Source organism: Pelodiscus sinensis, chromosome 3 (assembly GCF_049634645.1).
Source record: "Pelodiscus sinensis isolate JC-2024 chromosome 3, ASM4963464v1, whole genome shotgun sequence".
Taxonomy (NCBI): domain Eukaryota; kingdom Metazoa; phylum Chordata; order Testudines; family Trionychidae; genus Pelodiscus; species Pelodiscus sinensis.
The window spans coordinates 97,267,034-97,291,578 of NC_134713.1; the positions used below are offsets into that span (position 1 = coordinate 97,267,034).

At 42.0% G+C, this 24,545-nt stretch overlaps 2 protein-coding genes across 7 annotated transcripts in view; one reads left to right on the plus strand and one right to left on the minus strand.

The window, feature by feature from the left end:
- Positions 1-6,152, plus strand: part of LOC102446049 (uncharacterized) — a 45,171-nt gene extending 39,019 nt beyond the window's left edge. For both annotated transcript variants that reach the window (XM_075924250.1, XM_075924251.1), the window contains 4 exons: positions 32-146; positions 2,176-2,310; positions 3,895-4,020; positions 5,635-6,152. In XM_075924250.1, the coding sequence (XP_075780365.1) occupies positions 32-146; positions 2,176-2,310; positions 3,895-4,020; positions 5,635-5,756 (498 nt within the window). In that variant the 3' untranslated portion in view covers positions 5,757-6,152. The remainder of the gene's footprint in view (positions 1-31; positions 147-2,175; positions 2,311-3,894; positions 4,021-5,634) is intronic.
- A 1,147-nt stretch (positions 6,153-7,299) lies between these two features.
- MAP7 (microtubule associated protein 7) overlaps positions 7,300-24,545 on the minus strand; it is a 193,142-nt gene continuing 175,896 nt past the window's right edge. For 3 of the 5 annotated variants that reach the window (XM_075924256.1, XM_075924254.1, XM_075924255.1), the window contains exons 12-18: positions 24,085-24,280; positions 22,728-22,826; positions 22,351-22,401; positions 22,195-22,252; positions 20,122-20,257; positions 12,484-12,716; positions 7,304-10,142 (exon numbers count right to left, since the gene is read on the minus strand). In XM_075924256.1, coding sequence (XP_075780371.1) covers positions 10,132-10,142; positions 12,484-12,716; positions 20,122-20,257; positions 22,195-22,252; positions 22,351-22,401; positions 22,728-22,826; positions 24,085-24,280 — 784 coding nt within the window. In that variant the 3' untranslated portion in view covers positions 7,304-10,131. Of the gene's footprint in view, positions 10,143-12,483; positions 12,717-20,121; positions 20,258-22,194; positions 22,253-22,350; positions 22,402-22,727; positions 22,827-24,084; positions 24,281-24,545 lie in introns of all 5 variants that reach the window. The other 2 variants (XM_075924253.1, XM_075924252.1) reach the window with 2 other exon arrangements.

The window sequence follows — 24,545 nt, forward strand, 5'->3', positions numbered from 1 at the left end:
GTAAAAGAGCTAAATATTTCTCTTTCATCAGAGAATCATTGAAAGTCCATGTGTAGGAGGACTTCTCCAGGCTATCCTGTCTACTGAAACTCAAGAGGAATCTCTTCATTACCTGACATGTTCTCTTGCCGAGCTGGCAAAGCATGGTAAGGCAGCAACCGCATAGCAAGCAGTCTAATCTCATGACCAGTGTTCCTTCTAAACTGCATGGCAGCACAGCTTCCCAAGTGAGTAATCAGCCCCACCCAGTCTGAGCAACACAGCTTAGAGGGAACACTGCTCATAACATGCATTCATCTCTCATTATTGTTAAAGAAAGACTAGGGGGCTGTGCTCCCAGCGCTTGCCAACCCCCCTGTTGCGGGGGGTAGGCATCCTTGGCTCTCCCTCCAAGCCACTAGGGAGGGCTAGGCTGCAGCCATGTCAACCTGGGCCACTTATCCCTCCCGTCTTCCCCCCACCACCAGCCCAGGCTCTTGTCCCTCCCCCCTCCACCAGCCAGGGCCCGCCCCCTGCCAGCCAGAGCCCCCATTTCCCTCCCCCTCACCAGCCCAGAACTTTCTCTTTCTCTCTCTCCACACCCCACCGTGGGAGTCCTAGTGCTGGCACAAGGGAGCAGCTGTTTATAAAACACCAGCAGCTCTCTGCCACATGGAGACTGCTGGAGCTTCAGCCAGTCACTGTGGGGTGTACTGCAGTCCCGACCTCCCGCCCCCAGCTCAGATCCTGCCACAGCCCCCACCACCGCTGTGTGGATCCTGCAACCAGTGCCCTGATCAGCTGTTTATAAAATCTGAGTCACCCTCCACATGGTGGCTTCCAGAGCTTCAGCCTGCCACTGTGTGGCGACTCAGGGGCCCCGGGTGTACCCCAGTCCCAGCTCCCACCCTTCAGGTCTTGCTGCAGGCATCCTGAGCAGCTGTTTTTAAAATGGCAGCTGCCCTCCACGTGGCAACACTCCTCCCTGGACCTCTCTGCCGCCCACCCACTCACCACACGGTCCTGGCCCCCCCGTCCTTCTCCCCACAAGCCCAGCAGCAGCTTAGCTTCATGGTGCAAGGACAGTGAGTGCTGTTGCTGAGGAGTCAAAGCTCCATATTTAGATCTCTTGCGAGCCAGAGGCTGCTGACCCCATTATGGGGTTAGCAGCATGGAGGAGGCCAGGTGGCTGAGGAGGGAAGGGCTGCAGGATGCAGAGTGACATGATGTCATTCTGTTGTCCTGCAGGAAAAACATTTTTATGGATATAGTAAGATGTTGGCATGCATACAGAGGGCCCATTTTTGTTACCAATAAAGTCAATGGGAGTCGTGATGTTAACTTTAGTGAGCATAGGCTGAAATAGGCCCTACTCTTTGAATTCTTATCTACTGAACTGTTTCAACTTTTTAAAAACCGCTCTGATCAAAATTCACTTCATCTAATGTAGCTAGCTTATCTGTGTTTAATTGTAATGATTCCACTGATTCCATTGGTTGTGACCCTGATGTATTTTTCCATAAATTTCAGATAATTAATTTTATAGCAGCAAGGACCAAATTAGAAAGAAGAAAAAGCTAAAAAGCAAAGTGACTTTGCTTTTTTAATTTTTGTATGTGGATAGTGTGTTGGTTAGAAGTTCCAGACAGACAGGCCTCGAGATGAAAAACCTCCTTTTAGCCTCATAGTGGGTGTGAGAGGAGCAGTGAATCCTCTCACACTACCTTACAAAAGGCCACAACCATGACCTGGAATGAGCACTTTCTGGGAGGGTATTTCAGTCTCGTGGTCATTCGGTCTTTTTGCCCCTCTGCTGTGGCAACTGATTTGTGGCGATTACTTTTGGGAGGTGGAGACTTGTCTGGTGGTGACTGGGCAGACTGAGACCACCATGCCAAAAACAGCATGTGTTCTGAACAGATGAATCACATTATAAAAATTATCAACCTTTCTATAGGCCAAATCTTCCCTGAATTCACAGACTGAAGCTGAGGCTCCTAGGTTCCAGAAGCTGCTTTTCTAAAGTACTGTATTCAGTCAGGTCCTCCAGCTACGCAAAGGGCTTTGGGTTGTCCTGCTTAGACAGTCTGGCTTTTGGTCTACTAGATGAGGTATGTCTAAAGCCCAAAGTTTTGTTTTTTACAGCTTACTGGCATGTCTTCATTTTACCATTTTTTTTAATTTCCTGTCTCCCAGAAGGTGCCACATTACACTTGCTAGCATGGACGAATGAACCCCTGATAAAGCGCTTAGTAAGATTGGCTGGCCAACAGGAGCATACAGAGCTATCATTTCAAGCTGCCTCCATTGTCCGACACATGCTATGTTATGGTAAATGTTGTGCATACAGATTAATTACATTTCTGACACATATACATCTGTCTAAAGTGAAATGTCACTTGTAGCTTTCCCAAAAGGGCTTGGCCTCCTGTCACAAAATAATCATTAACATTTTCATAGCTCACGTCATCTGATGTTAAAATGTTTCACGAATACTGATTAACCTCAAAATACCTTGCTGAGATAAGGTAAGGATAGTATAACTGTCCTCATTTTATAGGAGGAGAAGATTGGACTCAGCGATTGACTCAGCTATGGTCAAATAGTAAATCCAGAGTTCTCTAGACTCTGCTCTATGGAGAACTACCAAAGGATGTTAAGAAGCGGGTAATTGGCTAAGCACGTATTTGATGCAATTTGTATCAACTACACCATTAGTCAGTAAGGGGAGATGACGCTCAGGAAATGTCATCGATCTTTTTTCTCCCTGATCACCTACAGGCCTGCCAAAGGAGGTGGGAGATGGGGAAAGGTACTAACTGCCTCAGGGCCTGGTGATTCAAAGGCCCTTCACCCCACCCCTTTTACCCCAGGCTCTGCCGCTTCTGGGAGCATGGAACCACTCCCCCCCACCTGGCCCAGGGACCCAGTGTGGCTTTCAACTCACCTGCTCACTTACCAAGTACTTTAGTCCATATAATATGACTGGGAGTAGGTAGCGGAGGCTGGATACTTTAAAACAAAGACATTACATCAGAAATTATTTGGTTCAAGAAGTGTAGCTTAACTCCATCCACTGACCAATTCAGCCTTCTTGAGCTAATAGAATTACCTCAGTTCTGGAATAAGTTAATTGGAACATACAGGAAAGCAGACCTCTGAGAATTTAGCCAATAATCTCTGAATTACAATGAGGAATAATGAAAAGAGTATTGCATTATCTATGGAGAATAGACCTCTCTGTGCCAAGTATATTTGCACCTTAAAATTTAGATCCTTTGAACCTGCAAAATAGGATATATATATAAATTTAGCAGAAATGGAGCAAGAATATTCAATCTTATATGACACCTCTCTCCAATGAAAGGGGTAGTTAAATTCCACATTCTCTCCCATTCTGACCTGACAGATCTCAGAGTCTGGAATAAAAGATTCCAACAATGGAACAAATAAAATCTACTTTAATTCCCACATCAAACATCTTACACTGAAGAAGAATCTTATCCAGAGAAACAAATACTGCCTGCAAACACTAACAGCACAGAGTTTTTTGAAGAATTTACAGACTAAGTGGGACAGTATGAATGCTGATCAGTAGTTTGAGAAGTCCATAAATAGCATATATACTCTACAAATACTGAGTACCAGGCTCCAAGTACAGCAGCTTGGTCAGTAGAAACCTTTCATAGAAATTAACTGAAATGTCAATGACACAATGAGTTTATAGCATATGCTTTTATTTTCCATTAAAATTGGAAAACTGCTGTTTCCTCTCCCCAACTACATGCTAAGTCAACACACATTTTGAAACAGTATCAAATTCTTCATTTGATTAAATATGTTGTCTTATAAAAACCATAACAAGTAAGTGTTTAATTTGTTTATGCCTTTCCCATCCTACACCCACTGATATAGATAAAGTGATGTCTCTGCTGAAATGCCACCTGGGTGAAGTTCAGCACTACCTCATGAATTTTCTCAACCGCCAAGAGATTCGCTTTCAGCAGCTGGGTATTTCTACACTGGGCAAATTACAGGAAGGTATGTCCCTTGATTCAGCAGTTTTCACTACCAACACCTAGGCAAGGCACAGCTCAAACTTAGTTGCTCGTATCCAGGTTTAGAAAGATTAGATTTTTAACAGTAACTGTCAGTTTTGCTGACAGAAAACAATTACTGGTGATAATAATAATAATTTAGAAACAGGCAAAGAAAAAAATGCTATCTGAAAAATTATTGGGAGTTTGATTTAAAGATATGTACTCTGTATATTTGGACATGTACTATTGACAATTTGTGTTTTAAGGATATCAACTTTTAAATTTTTGAATCTCAATGGCTACTGACATTAAATAATTACTGACTAATCCTCCCCCAAATTTTCTACAGTTTTTAAAATGTAAATCAATACACATAAAATGTTTAAACCCCATAATTTTTGCACAAAACTATAAATCAATAATAAAAAAAATATTTTTTCCAAGTCCACTCTCATCCATGTAATACATTCAGAGTTTGGTAAAAAAGCTTCACACAGAGTAAATGTAACTGACAGGGCTTCTGATTACTGGGGATTACCTCTACTCACCTAATCAAAGAGCGAAAGTAGCCTCAAGGGTAGCAATTACTTTGGCTTTTTTAAAACCAAAATGATTTTTAAAGGCAAACTGGTGAAGTTTTACTTTCTGAAAATGGAACAGGCTTTATCAGGAAAGTGTAGCCTGTCAATAGGAAATAGAAATGCTGTGCATGGAGATTTGTCCAAATGGAGTTGGACTTGCTTTTTATCTTAGACCGTCAAAATGTACAAAAAACACACCCCAGCAGTGCCCTTGTTTGTTCATTACATTTTCACTCAATAATAAATTACCACCTTTGCACAAGAGATGAGAGAATGCAAAATGGTGGTTAACGACAGACCCTTAATTCTTTTTTACTTAAGAACATTCTTGCAGGGTGATAGACCTAAAACATAACTTGTCTTAGCAACAAGTCTTTCTCCACAATATCCACTCAATTATGCAAAATGAGGACTACACTAAGCAGAAAATTCAAACTACTTGACATGCAGGCTGCTGGAAAGTAACATTGTTCTGCTCTCAAACGTCTGCATGATCAGGAAGGCCTACCAAACCAAACCGGTAGGTCTCATATTTTAGAACTACTAGCTTTGATTGGGTCCATTAACATTTTTCAGAATATTATTTTGGGGATCACGAAATAGAAAGAAGGTGAAAGCATTGCTTCCTAAATGGTAAACACAAAACAGGAACCGTCAGCCAGCCTGGTGGCTTAGTTGTCTCTTTCTTTGCTGTTATGTGGGAGACTGTATTCAACACTGGACTCAGCCATCTGGGCACTGACCCTTCTGGATGAGGGGAAAGTAGTGCACAAACCTTGCCATAGAGGTGCACTACTTTCATTCTCTCTTCTGTGGTAATATTGTTTACATAGTATAGATACATAATATAGAACCTGCTGGAAATTATAGTGCATTTATATCATTAATAATGAATTCATTGTGTACATTCCTATCTAGTGTATAAATAAAAAACATTACATTTCTAAAGAAATTTAAAGGGAAGAATGTGTGTGTGGACAGTGTGTCAATTATGTGAGTTGGACAATCACGTCCCAATTTTCCTCTGTTCTCAGATCCAGAATTTTCATCTGCGTTCAGCCAGAGTCAATTGATGAACCATCTTGAGCAAATCCGTCATCAGACAGAAGAAACTCAGGAGCTCCTTAAGATGGCTACTAGCCACAAAGGCAGTTAAAACTTTTTATTTGTTCACCTTAGGAAATGCTGTCCCATACTGCAACCTGGTCCCTCAGAAGGATAGCTTTTTTATTACTACTTTTTATAGTCAATATTTTCCTACCACTTGCAGTTCCAACCAATACATGATGACCAAATACTCTATATGGCCTAAATGTTTGGATAATGGAAATTAGATTGGTGTAGAAAAAGGTTTGAAAAAATAAGTTTCTATCAAAATATTTAATGGCTACACCTACGTGTACATGACTGATAAAATACCCAAAACTGGCTACACTTTGTTTATATCTTTTTAAACACACTCAGTAAGCACTGTGTGTGCAAGGTTCTAGTTATGTAAAAGCCTGCTTTTACTAAAGAGACATTCCTCCTAATAAATATTTATATATGCAAACTAATATATGCTCTTTGACATTAAGAGTACTCTATTGTTCTTCAGTGTCTGTGTTCATTATTGCATAGTAACCATGTCACTAAAGTTCCTAGAGCTACCAAATTAAAAGAAAAGGAACTGGAAATCAAAAATGAAAAATGTAAACAACAACACAGTCACTAGTGAAGAACAGTGAACTCTGACGAAGAAAATAATAGTAGTGAACTCACTGAGGTTGGGTGTCATACAAACTACCACATTTTCATACTAGAATGACAGAATAAAGGACCTTAGGGTAAAAAGCAATCGTGCCCATTGTATGGGTTGTGTTTGAGATATAGCAGTTAACACAAATATATTGTCCCCACTTCCTAAAAAAACAAAACAAACACCTCATAGCAAGTCTTCAAATAACTGTATATAAATCACACATAAGCCCTTGAGATTTACATCTGAATACAGGCAGTCCCCGAGTTACGCGGATCTGACCAGCAGACCAGGGAGACGGGGAGCAAAGCCTCGGAGGACGCCTGCAGCGGGACAGCCGCGGTGCATCTGGGCTGTCCCACTGCGGGCGTCCTCCGCGGCTTTGCTCCGCGTCTCTCTGGTCTGCTGGGAGGGGGCGCAGTTAGTGTCCCCTCCCCCCCAGCAGACCAGGCTTTTCTTCCCATGACTCCTGGGGTACAGTAGTTGGGGCGCTGCTGGGTTGGTCCCGCAGCACCGCTCCTCGGCGCTACTGGACCAACCCAGCAGCATCCCAGCTGCTCTGCCCCAGGCGTCCTGATTCAGCCGCTGCTGATCAGTTTCAGCAGCGGCTGAATCAGGACGCCTGGGGCAGAGCAGCTGGGGTGCTGCTCTGTCCCAGGCGTCCCCAAGTCAGCCGCTGCTGAAACTGACCAGCGGCTGACTACAGGAAGCCCGAGGCAGAGTTGCTCTGCCCCCGGCTTCCTGGAATCAGCCACTGATCGGTTTCAGCAGCAGCTGACTTGGGGACGTCTGGGGTTCTTAAGTTGAATCTGTATGTAAGTCAGAACTGGCATCCAGATTCAGCCGCTGTTGAAACTGATCAGTTTCAGCAGCGGCTGAATCTGGACGCCAGTTCCGACTTACATACAGATTCAACTTAAGAACAAACCTACAGTCCCTATCTTGTACGTAACCCGGGGACTGCCTGTACTTGCAGCCTGAGTTTGGACGTGACAGGTTAAGTAAAGTCTGGAGTTTTACAAATATATCCAAACTTAAGCATGTCATAAAATGAATCACTGTCAACCAGCCTCGCACTTACTAGGCAAACTGAAATATACAGTTAGTTGGTATCAGGGGGTTTATAATCGGTATTACATTTAGTAATGAGTGTTCAACCAAATCACTGCTAATTTTTATGGCCTCATACTGGAGAATTAGTACATATGTTAAACTCAATGGAATAGCCAGGCATCATGCTATTTTGTTAAGGATGGTTCAGCTGGTCTAGGAAACTCTCACCTTACAATAAGAGGACAAGAAGTCAATTTTCAATGGTATGCTTTGGGTAACAAAACCATAACAAGGGACTTTTCCAGTTCTGGTTTAGACATAGAATACATTTCATGTATAGCAACAGTGTGGCAAGTATCTAAGAAAGTGCTTAACTTTAAGCATATTCTTAAGTCCTCGAAATTTCAATACTGATTCAGAGTTTGGTCTGAAATGTCATGAGTAAACCGTTCATGTGATGAAAGCCATCACATTTGACTCCAAATCCAATCCTTGTTTTAAATATAATTTGAATCTAGAGCCAAATACCAATTTCTTGATCCAGCCCTCCTAGTAAATGATCCTGTGCTACTTGTCTTAAACAGTTTAGAGAAGATAGTCACAAATAAGTGAAGAATAGCTAGCACAATTTTCAAGCATAAAGAGCTCCTTGGAAAAAACCAACCAACATATAAGAAGGTATAAATATTCCAGACAAATTGTATTCTTACATACTATACCGGTTAAAAGTAATAAAACCTATATATTTTGGAGATATTTTTATATATAATGGTTACATTCATGGAGACCTGTAAAGAGAGTAGAAAATTAATTCACTTAATTTCTCTAGATCACAAACCATTTCTAAAACATTCTAACAATGGTTTTCCCCTCTCCGCACTCCAGATATAATCTGGTAGAAGTATCAATTTACTGAATTTCCAGTAGATTTATCCAGGTCCATTGATGAGTGGGGAAGGAGTGGAGAAGTGGGCAAGTGTCCCGGGGCCTGGCAATTCAAAAGGGCCTAAGAATCCCAGCTGCTGTGGCTTCTACTGGGTCACATGCTCAAGGCCATGCTGAAGGGCTGACAGGACAGGTTGATCCCCAGCTCCGTGCCACTTCTGTCCAAAGCCTTGCCCTTTCTGGGAGTGTGGAGCCACCCCCGTTCCTCCCCAACTTGCCCAGGAACCTGACAATTCTGTCAGCCCCCCTGGATTTAACCAATCTTTCTTCTGAGAAGGCACCCGCCCTGTAGCTGTGCAAAGTTAGCTCTTTAACATTCTTCATAGAACTCTTTTCAAGTCTTACCTTAACCTGAGCTTCTCTTTGATGACAACCTGCTGCAGTGCTGCTCATTATGGGCTTGATCCAAAGGAGTTAATCAAAGGAACCTCACTGGGACAGATTCCCAGTGGATGATAAATTTCATAGTCATAGCTTCCTGGACCACATTTCACCCCACCTGAAGATCAGTCCCGCAGTAACATTCCTTGCACACAACACTTAAGTAGTAATTTCTGCCATTAAGAGCACCACTTACACAAGCAAAAAGAGCAAGATTTTTAAGTCCAGCTTGGTAGCGGCAAAAGTGATGAGTCAAATAATGAAAGTGAATAATTAATGTCAATGGACTAAAGAGGAATTTTAAGATACAAGTCACTTGCCAGAAATAAGGCGTACTGCACTTTAAAAATTAACATTAAACAAAAAGAACAAACATGCGTCATTTCCCCTTTGCTCTGAAATTAACCCCTTTCCCGCAAACCCTTTCTCCTCTTACCCCAAAAATCACACACAAAGTGCCCCAAATATCATTAGGCAAAGAAAGATCCCGCCAATATGGCGAACAGCAACAATTTACAGGATTCAAAAAAGGATTTTTCTGTGTGTCTGCATATGTACCTTTTATCATGTAGACATGAATGTGACTAACAAAATCAAGTTTGCAATATTGTTTTAACACTTTTTTTTCTAATTTATTCAATTAAATGATTTATTTGTACTGAGCAAAATTCATAAATACATTATCTAGGAGAACACCAGGTTTTCGTCTTGTCCATGAAAAAATAACGCTTTCAAATTTTCACATTTTAAAACCTGTTCCATTTTGCGTTTTTAAAGAAAATGCAAGAAGGTCGTAGTGACATTTACAGAACGTCCACGTAGAAGTTACATTTATAAGAACCTGATACAGAAGCCTATATCTTGCCCCCATAATTAGAGTTCTCTGCAAAAATATTTAAACCAACAGGTTTAAATTAAACCTCCCATTGGCCCTACTTGTAGAGCAATGAGATGTTTATTTTTCAAGTATTAGATCCGTAATATGTAAAAAGATTAGTTGCCAATTTTACATTATACTTTTTTAAACCAATCACCCACCCTCAAAAAAAAAAAAAAAAAAAATCAGGCCCTTTACCCCAGTCAGCTCATTACTGTCAGATTCCAGTGCCTTTTGTCTTGAAGAATGCAGAAAATATTGATTGGTGAAAAGGATCTTGTTGGAAAAGAAGCCATTTTAAGTAAAGCACGTGAAGCATGATTTTCTAGTGGTGAAATCTATTAGATAGAAAGATAATCCATGTCTAGTCTCCATCACTTCTTCTGCTGGTTTTACTAAGGTCCTTTCAAAAAGATAGCCACATTTTTTTTTTTTAGAAAACAGGCGAGAGAAAATAAAACACCCCTTCATAGTATGGAACAAACTCCACAGGCAGCAGAGATGCTTACTTCATCTTTGGCTCTTCAGAAGAAACGTTCAGATAACTTCTATAATGAAAGGCAGTAAAAAGGACAGGTTAGCAGTTGGGAATAATTTTTATCTAAAAAGCCAATTTAAGCAGCACTTTCACTGGCTGATCTTTTTGCTCAAATTTTCTACACACGGAAGAAGAAAATCGTGCAGGCAGCTGATTTAACTAGTGATATTTATCATTCAGTTCATATCCAAGGCTGTGTCTAGACTACATGCCTCTGTTGTCAGAGGCATGTAGATTAGACACATAGGCAAAGTCAAATGAAGCCGCGATTTAAATGATTGCGGCTTCATTTACATTTACATGGCTGCCGCGCTGAACCGACAAACAGCTGATCAGCTGTTTGTCCGCTCAGCGTGCTAGTCTGGACGCTCCCCTGCCGACATCAAAGCCCTTTGTTGGCAGCCTTGTTATTCCTCATGGGATGAGGTTTACCGGGGCTGCCGACAAAGGGCTTTGATGTCGGCAGGGGAGTGTCCAGACTAGCGCGCTGAGCGGACAAACAGCTGATCAGCTGTTTGTCGGTTCAGCGCGGCAGCCATGTAAATTTAAATGAAGCCGCGATCATTTAAATCGTGGATTCATTTGACTTTGCAAAAACAACAAATCTACATGGCTCCGTCGACGGAGCCATGTAGTTTAGATGTACCCTAATATATAAAAAATTCTGGTCTGCTTCTTTACAGAGATCTATAGTGACTGCAATAAAACCTTCAGTATCAATGTCTGAGCTAACATGATGGCCAGCAGGCTCTTCCAGGGAAGGGTATTTAGGGTTTTTATGTAGAAAGCTGTAACCATTTCCCTATTTCACAGAGGGAAAACCACAAGAGGGGCACACCTTTACATTTGGATAGTTGGAATATACTGCTGGATCAGAAACTGCTGTCCTGTTCTTATTGCTGCTGAAATGCATTGTGGAAACATTATAAAATATCCTCATCAGTGGAACTGACTGAAATTTTTCATTTGAAGCCTTTTCTGGCAAAAAAACCGCATGCAGATTTGGCAACACAAATGTTTTGCAAATTTGTGGTATGTTTTGCTGAATTGTTTCAGTTAAAAAAAAACCAAAAATATGAGCAAATTGAAATATTTTGACTTTTTTGGTCTGAACAACTTTTTGTTTCCAAATTTTCTATACTTTTATTAAGATACAATTAAAAAGATTTTCAAATAGTCAATATTAAAATTTAACATTTTGATTTGCTGAAACAAAACATTTCAATTTTGTTGTAATGAAGTGTTTTGTTCAACCCGTGTGGTGAGTGAGACTGTATCGTAATACTTTGCATGAATATGGTTTGTGTCTCAGTTTCCCTTGTGTGGTGCCTGCTTCAGTAGGTAGTGGTGGGGGAAAGGCTATTTATTCTTTGCTGAGATCTGATGTGACTGAGATCTAGCTGCCTGGGGTCTGAGCTCCCATGTCCACTGAGAGTCCAAGACGACAATGGCCAATCCAATTGCTTGGATATTTGACACCTAGCAACTAACCACCATGGATGGCTTATCCTCTGCAAGTAACCAGTTGGATATGATCAGCTGGAGAACAAAGGGTTAAGGATGGGAGGGGCTAGGTGACAATGTCCCAGGAACATGGACAAAGGGCTGAGGAGTGGCCAGGCACATAGCTGGAAACAAAAGAAGCTTCTGGATTGAGACCAATCAGGGGTCAGAGGGCTCTGGAGTGACCCAGAAGGACTATGCTGTAACTGTCTATTCTCTACATTAACTAGGGATTTTTTACATAGTGTTCCAGACCTCTAATAAACCCTTCTGCTTTTACAACTTTGGCTAAGAATCAATCCCGTTTGAGAGATTTGGGGGTGCACTGCTCCCTTTGGGTGTGCAAGTCTCTATCAGTTGTTCAACTCAGGTGGATTTGAAGCAGCTGTACTGAGAGCTCTGAGGCTTAGTCCATGTGGTGGTGAAGTCAAGTGGCTTATCCTAGTGAGAATGTGACCCAAAGGGAGCTGAAGAGGTCCTTCCAGGAACAGTTCCAGAGCTGTTCTAGAGCAATGGACCTGAGGATCTGTGACAACCTGAATTGATTTTTTTTCCAGAATTGCCAGTGACCTAAAACATCTGTTATTCACTCTCCTATACTCATGAGACAAAGATTTTCTAAGAACCCCTTTACCTCCCCCTGACATTAGGTTAACAATCATGATTCGCATAGTACTGTGCAAGTATACATGGCTTTGCAAAACACACCGTAAGGCATTAACCCTGCCCCTAAGTTTTTACAGTCAAAACTAGGTGGTTAACTTAAGCAGTTATGTACCAATGAGGGACTCCATGGTCTCTCTTGTTTACAAAATGTTTCAAATTCTGAAGGCCCAAAGGACACTTACCTGCTGTTTGATGTGTTTGGACACTATCTACCTGAGGCAACGGCCCTAAAACCCCCTTATCCTCAAAGGCTAAAATTGGATTTAAAGGAATTTCAGGGCTACCGCTCCCATCATTGTTCATGGCATCCAATTTGGATGGTTTAGATCCAATGGGTAAGTTTATGATCTCTTCAAAGTTGTCGTGCTGCATAGACACTCCATTTTCATTTGGTTGTTTTCTGGGATTAAGATTACTGGAAGAAAAAATAATAATAAATATCTTACTGATATCCATGATAAGCATACCAGGACACAGTTGGTCAAGAGCTGAAACTAAATAATTCTCACATATTAATGTTGATTTGTTTACATATACTGTACTACAATTCCATATGCAGCAGCAAACCAATTAGCTCAGCATTTGCTTTCACCCTTATTAGAAATCCACCTCTCTTTTGTCTCTGAGAAATAAGAACTCTCTTTAGAAAAATTCTTAGGGTCATATCCAAATTTAGAAAATGACTCTCTGCTTTCTAGCATATCTGCCACTTGAAGATGGATGACGCGTACGTGCATGTGTTCCTTTTAATCTGTCAGAACCAAAATAATCATTTAAAAAGAAATGCATTAACGACAACATTATAAGTAGAAGTCTGCATTCATCTAAAGTGATTTTATTATATATGATACTAAATATTAATTGCACAGCTAGCCATAACATTATATGAGCCATATCCCACAATAATCTGAGTGCTGATTTCATTCACTGAGTGTCCCATTTCAGAATAGGAGTAGTGTCCATTAAACCTGGTGGTATTATAGCCCATAGTATTACTCAGAAGTATGCCATAATCTCCTGCACCATAGTATTAATGTACATATGACTGTGGCAAGTCCAGAAAAGACCCCAGAAAAAAGAAATTGAAGAGAAAAAATATAGTATAACTCTATATTGATCTGTACCTTTTTCTGTCTTGTACTTTTCAAATAACTAGCATGTTTTTTCAGCCCAGGTGGTTCACAAGATTCTACTCTTTCCACTGTCTCTGGTCCCTAATAGTCCTTTTTTGAGATTGTCCTGGACTTATCATGGTAAGAACCAAGCATGGCCCATTTGTGTATCATCTGCACATGATAGCATAAATTATATTTCTGGATGCGCAGGAATATGTGTTCTTGATCCTATAACTCACTTGGTTAAGTCCAATAATGGTATCAGCAGAGTGAATATGTGGACAAAGCTGGCAACGGGGTTTGTTGCAAAGGAAGGTACCAGGGTTGGTATGAGTGTGGTATGTCCTGTGGTTGCTGGTAAGAATCATCTTGAGGTTAGGTGGTTGTCTATAGGAGACTATGGGTCTGTCTCCCAGAGCCTCTTGGAGTATGGTATCCTGTTCCAGTACAGGCTGTAGTTTATTGATAATGTGTTGGACAGGTTGGGGGTTGTAGGTGATGACAAGGCTGACTCATACAGTTACCTACATGCTTCCAGCTCCCATCCAGAACACACCATACGATCCATCATCTATAGCCAAGCCCTTCGATGCAACCGCATCTGTTCTAATCCCACTGACAGAGACCAGAAGCTTCAGGATCTCTACCAAGCATTTATAAATCTCAACTACCCACCCGGAGAAATAAAAAAGCAAATTGAAAGAGCCAGACGAATACCTAGAAACCATCTACTTCAAGAAAGACCCAAGAAAACCAACAATAGAACACCACTTGTCATCACCTACAACCCCCAACTTAAACCTGTCCAACACATTATCAATAAACTACAGCTTATACTGGAACAGGATACCATACTCCATGAGGCTCTGGGAGACAGACCCATAGTCTCCTATAGACAACCACCTAACCTCAAGATATTCATTCTGCTGATACCATTATTGGACCTAACCAAGTGAGTTATAAGATCAAGAACACATATTCCCTTCTGTTCTGAAATGTGATTTGTCCTTTTCATGTGTGTTCATTTTTTTAAATTGTATCCTTTGGTATATATGGTTGTGACTATTTTCTTCCACTATTTGATCTGAGGAAGTGGGTCTGGCCCACAAAAGCTCATCATCTAATAAACCATCTTGTTAGTCTTTAAAGTGCTACATAGTCCTGCATTTTGCTTCAGCTACACCAGACTAACACAGCTACGTTTCTATTATTGTTTTATATAGGTACCTACAAATACCCTCTCCTTCTCATCTCCATGTTTCACACTTGCTATCTAGTCCCTCTAGACAGAACACAATTTGGTTAAAAAAGTAGAAAATGTATTGTAGGTAACAATCTTTCCCAGGCAGAGAGATGGATTAGGTAACCTTATAGGAGTTATCTAAGTTCAATTTCTATGATTTTATGAAATTGCTTACGGATACTCTTCAGCAAATTAAGGGGAAAAAAGAAGCAAGCTTTTGTGCAACAATTTGGAAACCTGGGTGGGGGAAGGAGAGGGGGGGAAAAGGTATTTTTAGAACCTTCTTGCATTCTGAATGAGGAGACTGAACTATTCTTTTTGCCTTATATTTTCAAACCACAATGTTAAATCTATTATTGAACATGGAAAATTAACAGTCTGATTCATTAAAAAAATGAAGAGTAGATGAAAAACCCAAGACATAAGTAATCTGTCATTAATAGTGTTTCAACATCTACATGAACTGTTTTTCTTCTGGGATGTTTTCTGATACAAGTGGAAGATTTCCACTTGCATATGCTATTGTAAAATCTGCAGTCAGCCCAACACACCACTTGTAGGTGAGAAAGAGCAACATCACTCTTATTTGAGTGAATTAGTTTTAACTGTGAAGCTTTTGACACAAGCAATACAAATGACAGATCAAATATGAGGCCAGGCTCCTTTATGTTGTATATCACTTATAACTCAGTCAGTAGCCCTGAGGGATACTATGCATGAGTAACGTTGGAATAATCAAGGCCTTAAAAGTACTTTCAAAAGCTGCATGTAACAAAACTCAGGTCAGACAGCATTAGGGCTAATCCATATGAATTGAGACATCAGCCTGAGACCACTTTGAAAAGCTGAACCCTAAAAATGTCAACCCTAAAATGTGATAAAACATTTCAAATTAACATGAGTCCCGCTTGCTTCTCTCCTTCCACAAAACTGTACATTTTTAAGACTATAGGAAATTGACACTGACCAACATTTAAAAAATATTAGACTATTTCAAGTTATCATAATTGATATAATTTTGGCATGCAAATTAAAGTGTTTATTAATGTATAAATTAAAGTTAACATCTATTCTTAAGTAATAATTACTGATTAATGTACAGCATAATCAAGCTGCAGCACACCATAGCATTTTCATTAGGGCTTATAAAGACTAGGGATGTTAGATATCGTGTAACTGAGTAGTTGTAAAACTGCAAGAAATTTTAGCAGTGACATGATTATTTGATAGTACCTGGCAGCCAGTGCACTCCCAGTCCCACACCCGTGGAGCTCTCTGCCACCCCGGATGGCTGGTGAGAACTGGTCCACAAGGAGATCCAGTTTAAAAAATAGCTCCCCATGCAGGCTGGCTGCCTTCCACCCCATGCAACTGCCTCTAATACAGTGGCAGCAGTATGGGGTAGCAGAAGCCCCTGTCCATGGGGTGTCCAGGGTTGCCATGGACAGAGGCTGCTCCATGGGATGCTCCCCCCAGCACTGGCTCCTGCTTGTCCCCCCTTGCTGACTCTGTAAGAGGCAGAAAGGGGAGGGGCAGGCGGGTCCATGGAGCCGACACACGTGGGGACCGGCTTGAAAGCCAGCTCCCCGTGTGTATCAGCTTCAGCCTGCCCCCGTCACCCTCCATGCTGCTGCTTCTTTATCAGAGGCAGCAGCACACGTGTGGGGGGGACAGGCAGATCTGGTGCTCATGGGGAGCGTGTTTAAAGTCAGTTCCTCACGGACTCCGGCTCCTGCTCCCTCCCACCTTGCTGCCCTTGATGCAGAGGTAGCAAGGAGTGGGAGTGTGTGTAGTTGATAGGATTAACCCATAAGCCTGGGTTAATTGTTTACTCTGCTATTTGCTACCATCCCTAATAAAAGACTATTGATCTTCCAGCGATAACAAAGTCCTAGCAGGATAACAAGCTCAGAGCAGCTAGTTAAAAGGCAAAAAATTTTTCATTCAAGTCAACTGCCTTCTTCTCCTAGTATCCCTTTCATTTTTCAATTACTCTGTATCTATAGCCTGAACTTCTCTAAACTGACAATGATGTTCCAGGACCAGAGAATCCCAATGGAAGGCTGGCAGCTGGGAGCCTTGCAGGACAGCATCGAGGCTGGGAGTCTGGCATGTGGCAGCAAGGCTGCCTGGTGGAGCCAGGAAACTCGGTGGGGCCATCAGGGCAGCGGAGGAGAGGGGAGCTGGCTGGGAGGCCACTGAGCCAAGGCTCGGAGGGCCTGTGACAAGGGAGCTAGAAATTAATTACCCTGGCCAGCAAAATTCCTCATGCAGGACTGCTCAGGTCTCAAAGGTGATAGACGAGGGAGGTCCAACTAGGGATGTGAAGGTTTAACTGGTAAGCCTCACCCATAATGGGGCACTGTTCCAGCCCTGTGGGAGGTCTACCGCAGAGAGGAGCTGCTTCAGCGCAGCCCCTGCCTGTGGCGGACCCAAGCACTGCGCAGGCAAGGGTGCTCTGGTCAGGATACCTGCTGCAGGGATGGGGGACCTTCTAGCCCAGTGGCAGGTGTGGGGGAGAGAGGGGAGGAGATGCACTCCAGTTGGGCTGGAGTGTCCTCCCCCTGCTTGTCCTCCTTTAATCAGTTAACTGGTTAAACAGTATGTTTAACCAGTTAGCCAATTAAATGGGATTTTACATCCCTAGGTCCAACTTGTATTAACATGGAAGCGGGGATTTCACTTGAGTCTTGGTCCCACCAACAGCCTTAGTAAGTCAGGTGCTCCAGCAAGTGGATGGGGGAAGATCAACTAACTTTTCACTCCTACCTACGCTGCCCTACAAAGGCTGCATGATTCCTGATGTTGGTAAACTACAGAACTTCCACAGCTCAGTACCCTGGAACCGATACCTCTATTAATATGTAAAAGCACCCATTTATAATGGCCAAAACCCATCCTCAAGCCCCTCCTTCGGGTATTGACCCAAAAGGCAGAATAACTAATACAGGAGGCATCGAACGGGGAGAGGCAGACTGTGCTGCAATTGAGGTTTAAGTACCACTAAGCAGAGCACCAAAGGGAATATTAGGAATGAACCAGGGAAGCTGTGGTCAGTGGATACACAATATTCAGATCAGTCACCAGTTAAAATCTGAACCTCTTGCAGGAGGTAGTTGCGGAGGCCAAGGACTATATTAGCAGCTGTGAGGCATCCTCACTGTCGTACCATGAGCTGAGAGAATGACTCCATCCCTCAGGAGCCGCTCAGGAAACTCCGCAGCACAAATCCACTTAGATTTTGCAGAGAGAAGAAAATTTGGGCCATGACATCAATTCCTTTCAAACCAAGCACAAAACTGTTTTGCAAAAGACAAACCTTGTTTGTGCAACGCAGACATTTTGTAAGGGTACGTCTAGACTACATGCCTCTGTCGCCAGAGGCATGTAGATTAGGCTACCAGACATAGGAAAATGAAGCGGCGATTTAAATAATCGCCGCTTCATTTAAATTTACATGGCTGCTGTGCTGAGCCGACAAACAGCTGATCAGCGCGATAGTCGACATCAAAGGTATTTGTCGACCACCCAGGTATACCTCATCCCAGGAGGCATACCTGGGTGGTTGACAAATACCTTTGATGTCGACACCCGCGCGTCCAGACAAACAGCTGATTAGCTGTTTGTCGGCTCAGCGCGGCAGCCATGTAAATTTAAATGAAGCTGCGATTATTTAAATCGCCGCTTCATTTTCCGATGTCTGGTAGCCTAATCTACATGCCTCTGGCAACAGAGGCATGTAGTCTAGAAGTACCCAAAATCTCTAGAGCCACTCAGCCCAACCTGCTATGCTTCTGCCTTTCCATAGATAGAGTACTAGATTCTTTCTGGTTCTGTGGCGGCAGCTGCGTGATATTTATTCATTCTCTATCTCAGCTGCTCTGAGGTTCTTTCTACTCTAAATATGATGCTACATGACAGCAACCATTAGAGAGGCATCTACTATATTACAAACATCAAGATGCATTTCAGATTGAGAAATAATTAGAATTTAATAGCTGCCTTATACAATTAGGAAACAGCTTTGTGCAGTTCATCTAACACAGTTCAATGTTCAGTGTCACTGTCATGGCTTCTCTTAGGAAAGGCCTCCTTGTCAGTGTGACAGGAAGCTAAGAATCTCTCAGGCATGTAGAGATATTGAGATTTCCTCCTTTAATTAGGATCACTCATGCTGCAGAGCATACTGCCCATTAAAGTGTGTTTGCCAGATTTTTCATTGATATTTTGGCTCTAGCTGCATAAAACATGAACTCACATTAGGGTAACTTGGTATTCTGCAGTGCAATACGAGAAGAGCAACTACTGAAACTGAGAAAAACTGACAGCTCAACCCCACAGGACACCAGCCTTTAGTTGGCTAAATAGAAATGTTTTCAAGCGTTTCAACAGACTCTCTCAAAATGTACACAACTTGCTCGATAGTTATAGGGACCTGCAATGTCAAATGCCTGGCTTCCAAAACTACCTGTATGGGAATTAATGTTTTTAATTAACCCAGGATAATTCTCTAACTTGCCTCTGCTCTGTCTCCACTCCACCCCTTCCCGTAAGCCTCTGCCCCTGCTCCATTCCCCGCCACTTTTTCCTGCCTTATCTTTGCTCCTTCTTCACCCCTATTCCACTTCTTCCCAAGCCTCTTCCTCTGGGTGACACAGCCCGGGGAATGGGCAAGGGGCCTGGCACCAGCAGCAGGGGTCAGGAACCCATACCCGCACTTACCAGTGGCAGAAGGAAATGGAACCTGTCAGCCTTAGCCTGCTCTACTAGCTTCCAGCCATGTAGCCCCACTTACCACCACCAGTGAGTGAAAGGGGCAGTTCTATCCCTTCCTCCAAGACCTCTCCCCCACACAAAGCAGTTGGGAGTTGGGGGAGCGGAGCCGGATGGTGCTGGGTTGCTCCGCTTCCCCCTCATCACCGCTGGTAAGTCTGGGAGTAGGACCGACTCCTGCAGTCAACACCAGGTCCCCTGCTAATTCCTGAGTCCACTTTAGACCCTTCAGGGCCCCCTCAAAAAGCACAGGTCCCTCAAATCACAGTTGTCCCAAACCATCTTATGGATGGGGTGGCCCTGTATGCAGGAAAACTAATTCTGTGAATGCAAAATTGCTTTAGAAAGCAGTTTTCTGTCACAGGGGTGCACAGCCAATAATATTTCAACTTCTAGAAAGGAACAAATAATCCTTCCCCATTGAGATTTAACAACTACAGTATTTTCTGGCAAACAGCAATTTATTTTCAAATAATATTGCAAAAAGTAAGAGTGCCATGGTTTTACAAATTTCATCATTACAACCAGAGAAAAATGGATCACTGTTAAGTGAAATATATACAAACTTCCTTTTCAGAGCACTGGGAAGAACCCCCCCCCCCAAAAAAAAAATAGAAATTATGAGAATGTAAGTTATTTTAACATCTCTCATCTTCTAAACTTTCTACAATCCTTGTGACTGTTCTCACCTGTCCATATTTACTGTAGGTTGATGTGAAGTGACCATCTGTGAGAGGGTTACTGGTTCCCCATTGTGTGGTGATTCTGTCAGATGTGGAAGTTGAGATGCCACTACAGATTCTAAGGGAGATATGGGACTGGTTGCTAGAAGAAAGGAGACAATAAAAGGAGTCCACAAAAATTTAAAGACAGTCTGCCCAGAAAATAGGATAATCCCTCAAATTTTGTTCAGTCAAGAACACTTCAATCAGTAATAATACATATCAAGTCAGAGTTCCTCCGTAACAATTTAATATAACCCAATCACGAATGAATAAACAAAAGTCTGGTGTGCAGTATATTTCTTTTTAACAGCAGTAAATTTCAGCTTTTGACCTGTGTCATACAGGAACTCAGACTGATATGGTCCCTTCTAGACTTGGTATCTACAAAAACACTGTACATAAACTTATTTCCATCTAGAGAAAGCGTGATGTTTTCATACTTCGCTCCACCAACACGCACAAACAGGATAACAAATGCAACTGCCCCACTTGCAATCTACAAAAACAGAAACTACAACTCTGTGGTTTATGTTTAAACATTGGGACAATTAGGGAAACAGTTGATGTGTCCTAGTGTTGTCATGACCCTGCAGCTGAAAAAAATCTTACCAAGGACGGTAAGAGCAGGTTTCTGATACGGATACATTTTCAGTCTTAACTCTAGCTGTTGATTTCAGACGTAACATTGTATGAACATGTGACATTTTGCTTCGTAAAACATGCTAAAAACCCCTCAGAAATAGTGCCTCCCCCTGCACAACTGTATCAAAACCTAATAGGCTGCTGCTACTGAAAGGTACTTGTCTGACTGCCCTAAACTAATAATAAAAAAAAAAACGGAACTGTAAGCTCCTTTGCACTGTTCTGCCAGGGTGCCTCCACTCTTGATCCAGGGGGCTCATCACTAGAGGTCAGTCAATAGGATTTTAGACTCCTAATTGCCTAAATCCCATTTGAGGAGCCTCCGTCTCATTTTCAACCAGTCAGGCATTGTGTTGCGGAGCATGTTTGCACCCACGTCCCTATTATCTTTATTAATAATAATTATGCTTGGCTCTAAGATAGCACTTTCCATCTATGGTTCTTTGCAATATGCTTTACAAATATTAACCTACGATTTATTGTTGACTAAACTAAATTGCATCCAGAAGGAATTGCTACTCAAGGACACGCTCCAGAGTCAGTATTCTGCAGGATCTCCAGCTTTGCGTGGTGGGATGGGAGGGGCAATATGCTGCAGCAACTTCAGAATACTCCCCAGCCAGCCAGCTCTATTAGCTGAGGCATGTGTGTGGAAAGAAGGACAAAACAGAGCCCTTGAATACTGCATGAGCAGCCCCCTTTCTTCTTGTATTCAGACTCATGATATGAATAAGCCCTGTGCAGTGGAAGAGAGGGTGGGGAGAGTGGTCACAAATGGGCTTTAAAATCAGTAAATCAAATAGGCTCAGGTAATGACTTTTGGATATTTTATGTCTAATAATACTTTGTATTAACTACTATTCATTCAGGACTATGAAGTTATATAAAAGGGACAAGTACTATTCAGCATTATGGCATATCAAATTTCAGACTGGAGCAATTTGTTTTAACAAATGAGATAAAAAAAAATCCTAAATACAGGGGTTAATATGGCAAATCCCCGAGAGAGCAGGCTCTTATTGCTGTAGCACCTCTCTAGTAAAATGGTAGAATCAGCACTGTCAAACTTGGTATCGCTATCATTATTCACTTGTTCATTTTCCCTCTAAAGAGCATTCCCACAGCAATGATAAACCACATTTTCTTGCCAACCAGAGAGCTACATAGCTCTCAGGAAAGATTTACGATAATAATGTTCCCCCCAAAAATCTGAGAAATTTCTGGTTTAGAAATTTTAAATAATTAAAATTGACTCAAAAACTGAGTGAGTCCCTTGTGCTCTTGACATTTATTTTACTTAGATTAGATCACACAGTTCCAAAATCCTGTGAACCTCAATTCATTGGCTATGTATTTGTTCTTGTTCTGTGCTAACCGCAGAGTCAAATGCCGTACCTGCTTCGCCAGTAACATTTGCTTTAGATATTTCTCCATTTTGCTGTTCATTAGATTTCTATAAAGGAAACACAATTTTGTAAATTAAAAGCAGCACTGGAGAAAAGTGACACATATGCCCAGCTTTTTAAATGGATGATGAGATGTAGCATATACCTTGTCTACAGCTTCTGTGCGCCTAGTTCTTTTCATGATCTCCTCAAGCCGCTACAAAGAAAGTCACAGAAAGGAAAGGAAGATGTTTATTGACATTGATTTAAAAGTCACTCTAGGACCTGTTAATATGTTCAAATTGGTATTTACTGAAAAGAAGCAAAATCACTTCAATTTCTGTAACCACTTGTAGCTTGATCTAAATCTGATTAAAACAATGGGAGTCTTTCCATTCACTTCACTGGCTATGGATCAGCCTATCAGTGAATTTCTGAAGCAATATTTGCAATAACTTTGCACATCTTTCTACAGTGCACATGCAAATAAAAACAAACTGCTGAGATACTCAGTGCCAAGATTCCCTGCATGCATTCGGTTACCTTCTTTCTTTCTAACCGCTCTTGTTCTTCTCTTTGGAAATGCTTTTCACGCTCTAACCGAATTCGCTCAGCCTCTTCTCTCTGGCGAGCTTCTTCTTTCTGAGTAATGGGAAAAGAACAGAAATAAGGATTAATTCACAGTGAAACAGCTGATCCACACTGGATTCTGCCTATCTTTAGATGACATTTTCATTTATAACAATCTAAGAAAGAATTTTTGGCGTTGTGTCATGAACAGCATTTCCAGATTGAAATGCAGGCTTCTTAATTAATGTCTGTGCACCTCTCTTTTCTCTTAATTTTATGTAAATTAAAAAAGCTGGTAATCTTGTTTGTTTCTGTGTCTGTCATATGATGCATGCATGAATACACAGAAGATGACTAATGTAAATGCATTTCCTAACCTAGCAGCTAGCTAAGTGTTCATGAGACTAATGCACTTGACTGATGGATGCTTTTGATAGGGTCAAAAGAAAACAGCAGAATTTCCTTCTGTGCTCCCGACGCTGTCATTGCTTAACAAAAGCAAGGACAAACAGTCATATGCACATACAGAACAAGCCTTCACTTCCTGTTTTCTAATTAAATGTAAGGCTCCCTTGGTAGGTATTATATGAAGGGATTCCTCTATAAGACAAGACCGTCTTGTATTATTGGAGGCACTATAATAGTTCCCCAGTTAAGGATGCATTGAGATTTGCACTTGAAGAGGTTTCATCTTGTTTTAGCTCTCTATAAAAAAAACCTTTTCCTGCAGGGTAATCACGTCACTCTGCATCGCCCAGCCCCCCTATCCTGAGTGCAGTCTCCAGCAGGAAAGGCGGCCATGGCTCGGTGTTTCCCCAGCCCCTCCTCCGGGGGCACCCTGTCCTCCCCGCAGGTCTCAGGCTCCCCTAAAGGAGGATGGCAGCAGTAGTTTTTCAGGCCTCTGCCTGCCTGCAGTCTTGAAGCCATCCTCCCGCCGCCCTCCCCCCCCCGCAAGATCACAGCACCAGCATTGCTTCCTGTGGCGAGGGAAGAGGACGTGCCGGATTCCAAGCAGAATCTCCTCTGGTATAACACCATTGTATTCAATAGGATCACATTACTAGAGAATTTGGCATATAGTATCAAGGGGCTAATTTGAAATGTAAAACTAAAGTTCTGCAGAAAAAGATCCATCAACTAGTAGTTTTTTTCCACAGAAATACATCCCACCCTGATCTGTACTCATTTATGAATGCAAGAGTCAGTCCATAAACCACTTAAAATGTGTAATATAACCAGCACATCCAAAAGAAAATCTAGAGCAGCCCATGAGATTAGTAACAAATCCCCAGCACACAAGCTAGGATGAAAACTCCATGGAGAAGCATACTTGTTTCTGAATGCGTTCCATCTCCTCCTTCTCTTTCTGGTCTCTTTCTTCTGCCTGCTGGCGTAGTAGTTCTTCCTTTTCTCGCTCCTGTTCTTCCTTCCTTTGCTTTCGCTCCGCTTCTTGCCTGCGAGCCTCCTCCTCCTCCCGGCGAGCCCTCTCTTCAGCTATCTTCTGTGACAGCTCCTCCTTTTTTAGCCTACGACCATGAAACCCAAGTGTTAAGCGTGGTAGACCCTGGGCTACAGCAACAGAACAATGACATGTCATTGTTATTTTACTCAGCTCCTGACTGAGTGCAACTGTGACAGAGGTGAGCTGCAGTGACCCAGTGGTGAGTCAGTTGGTGAGAGATGGCTAAAGAAACAGAGTGAGACATGCACTGACAGCCAGAACTACGAGAAAGTCTTGGCATAAACGAGAGAAGGGAGAGGACTATAAACCACAGCTATTGGAAATCTAAA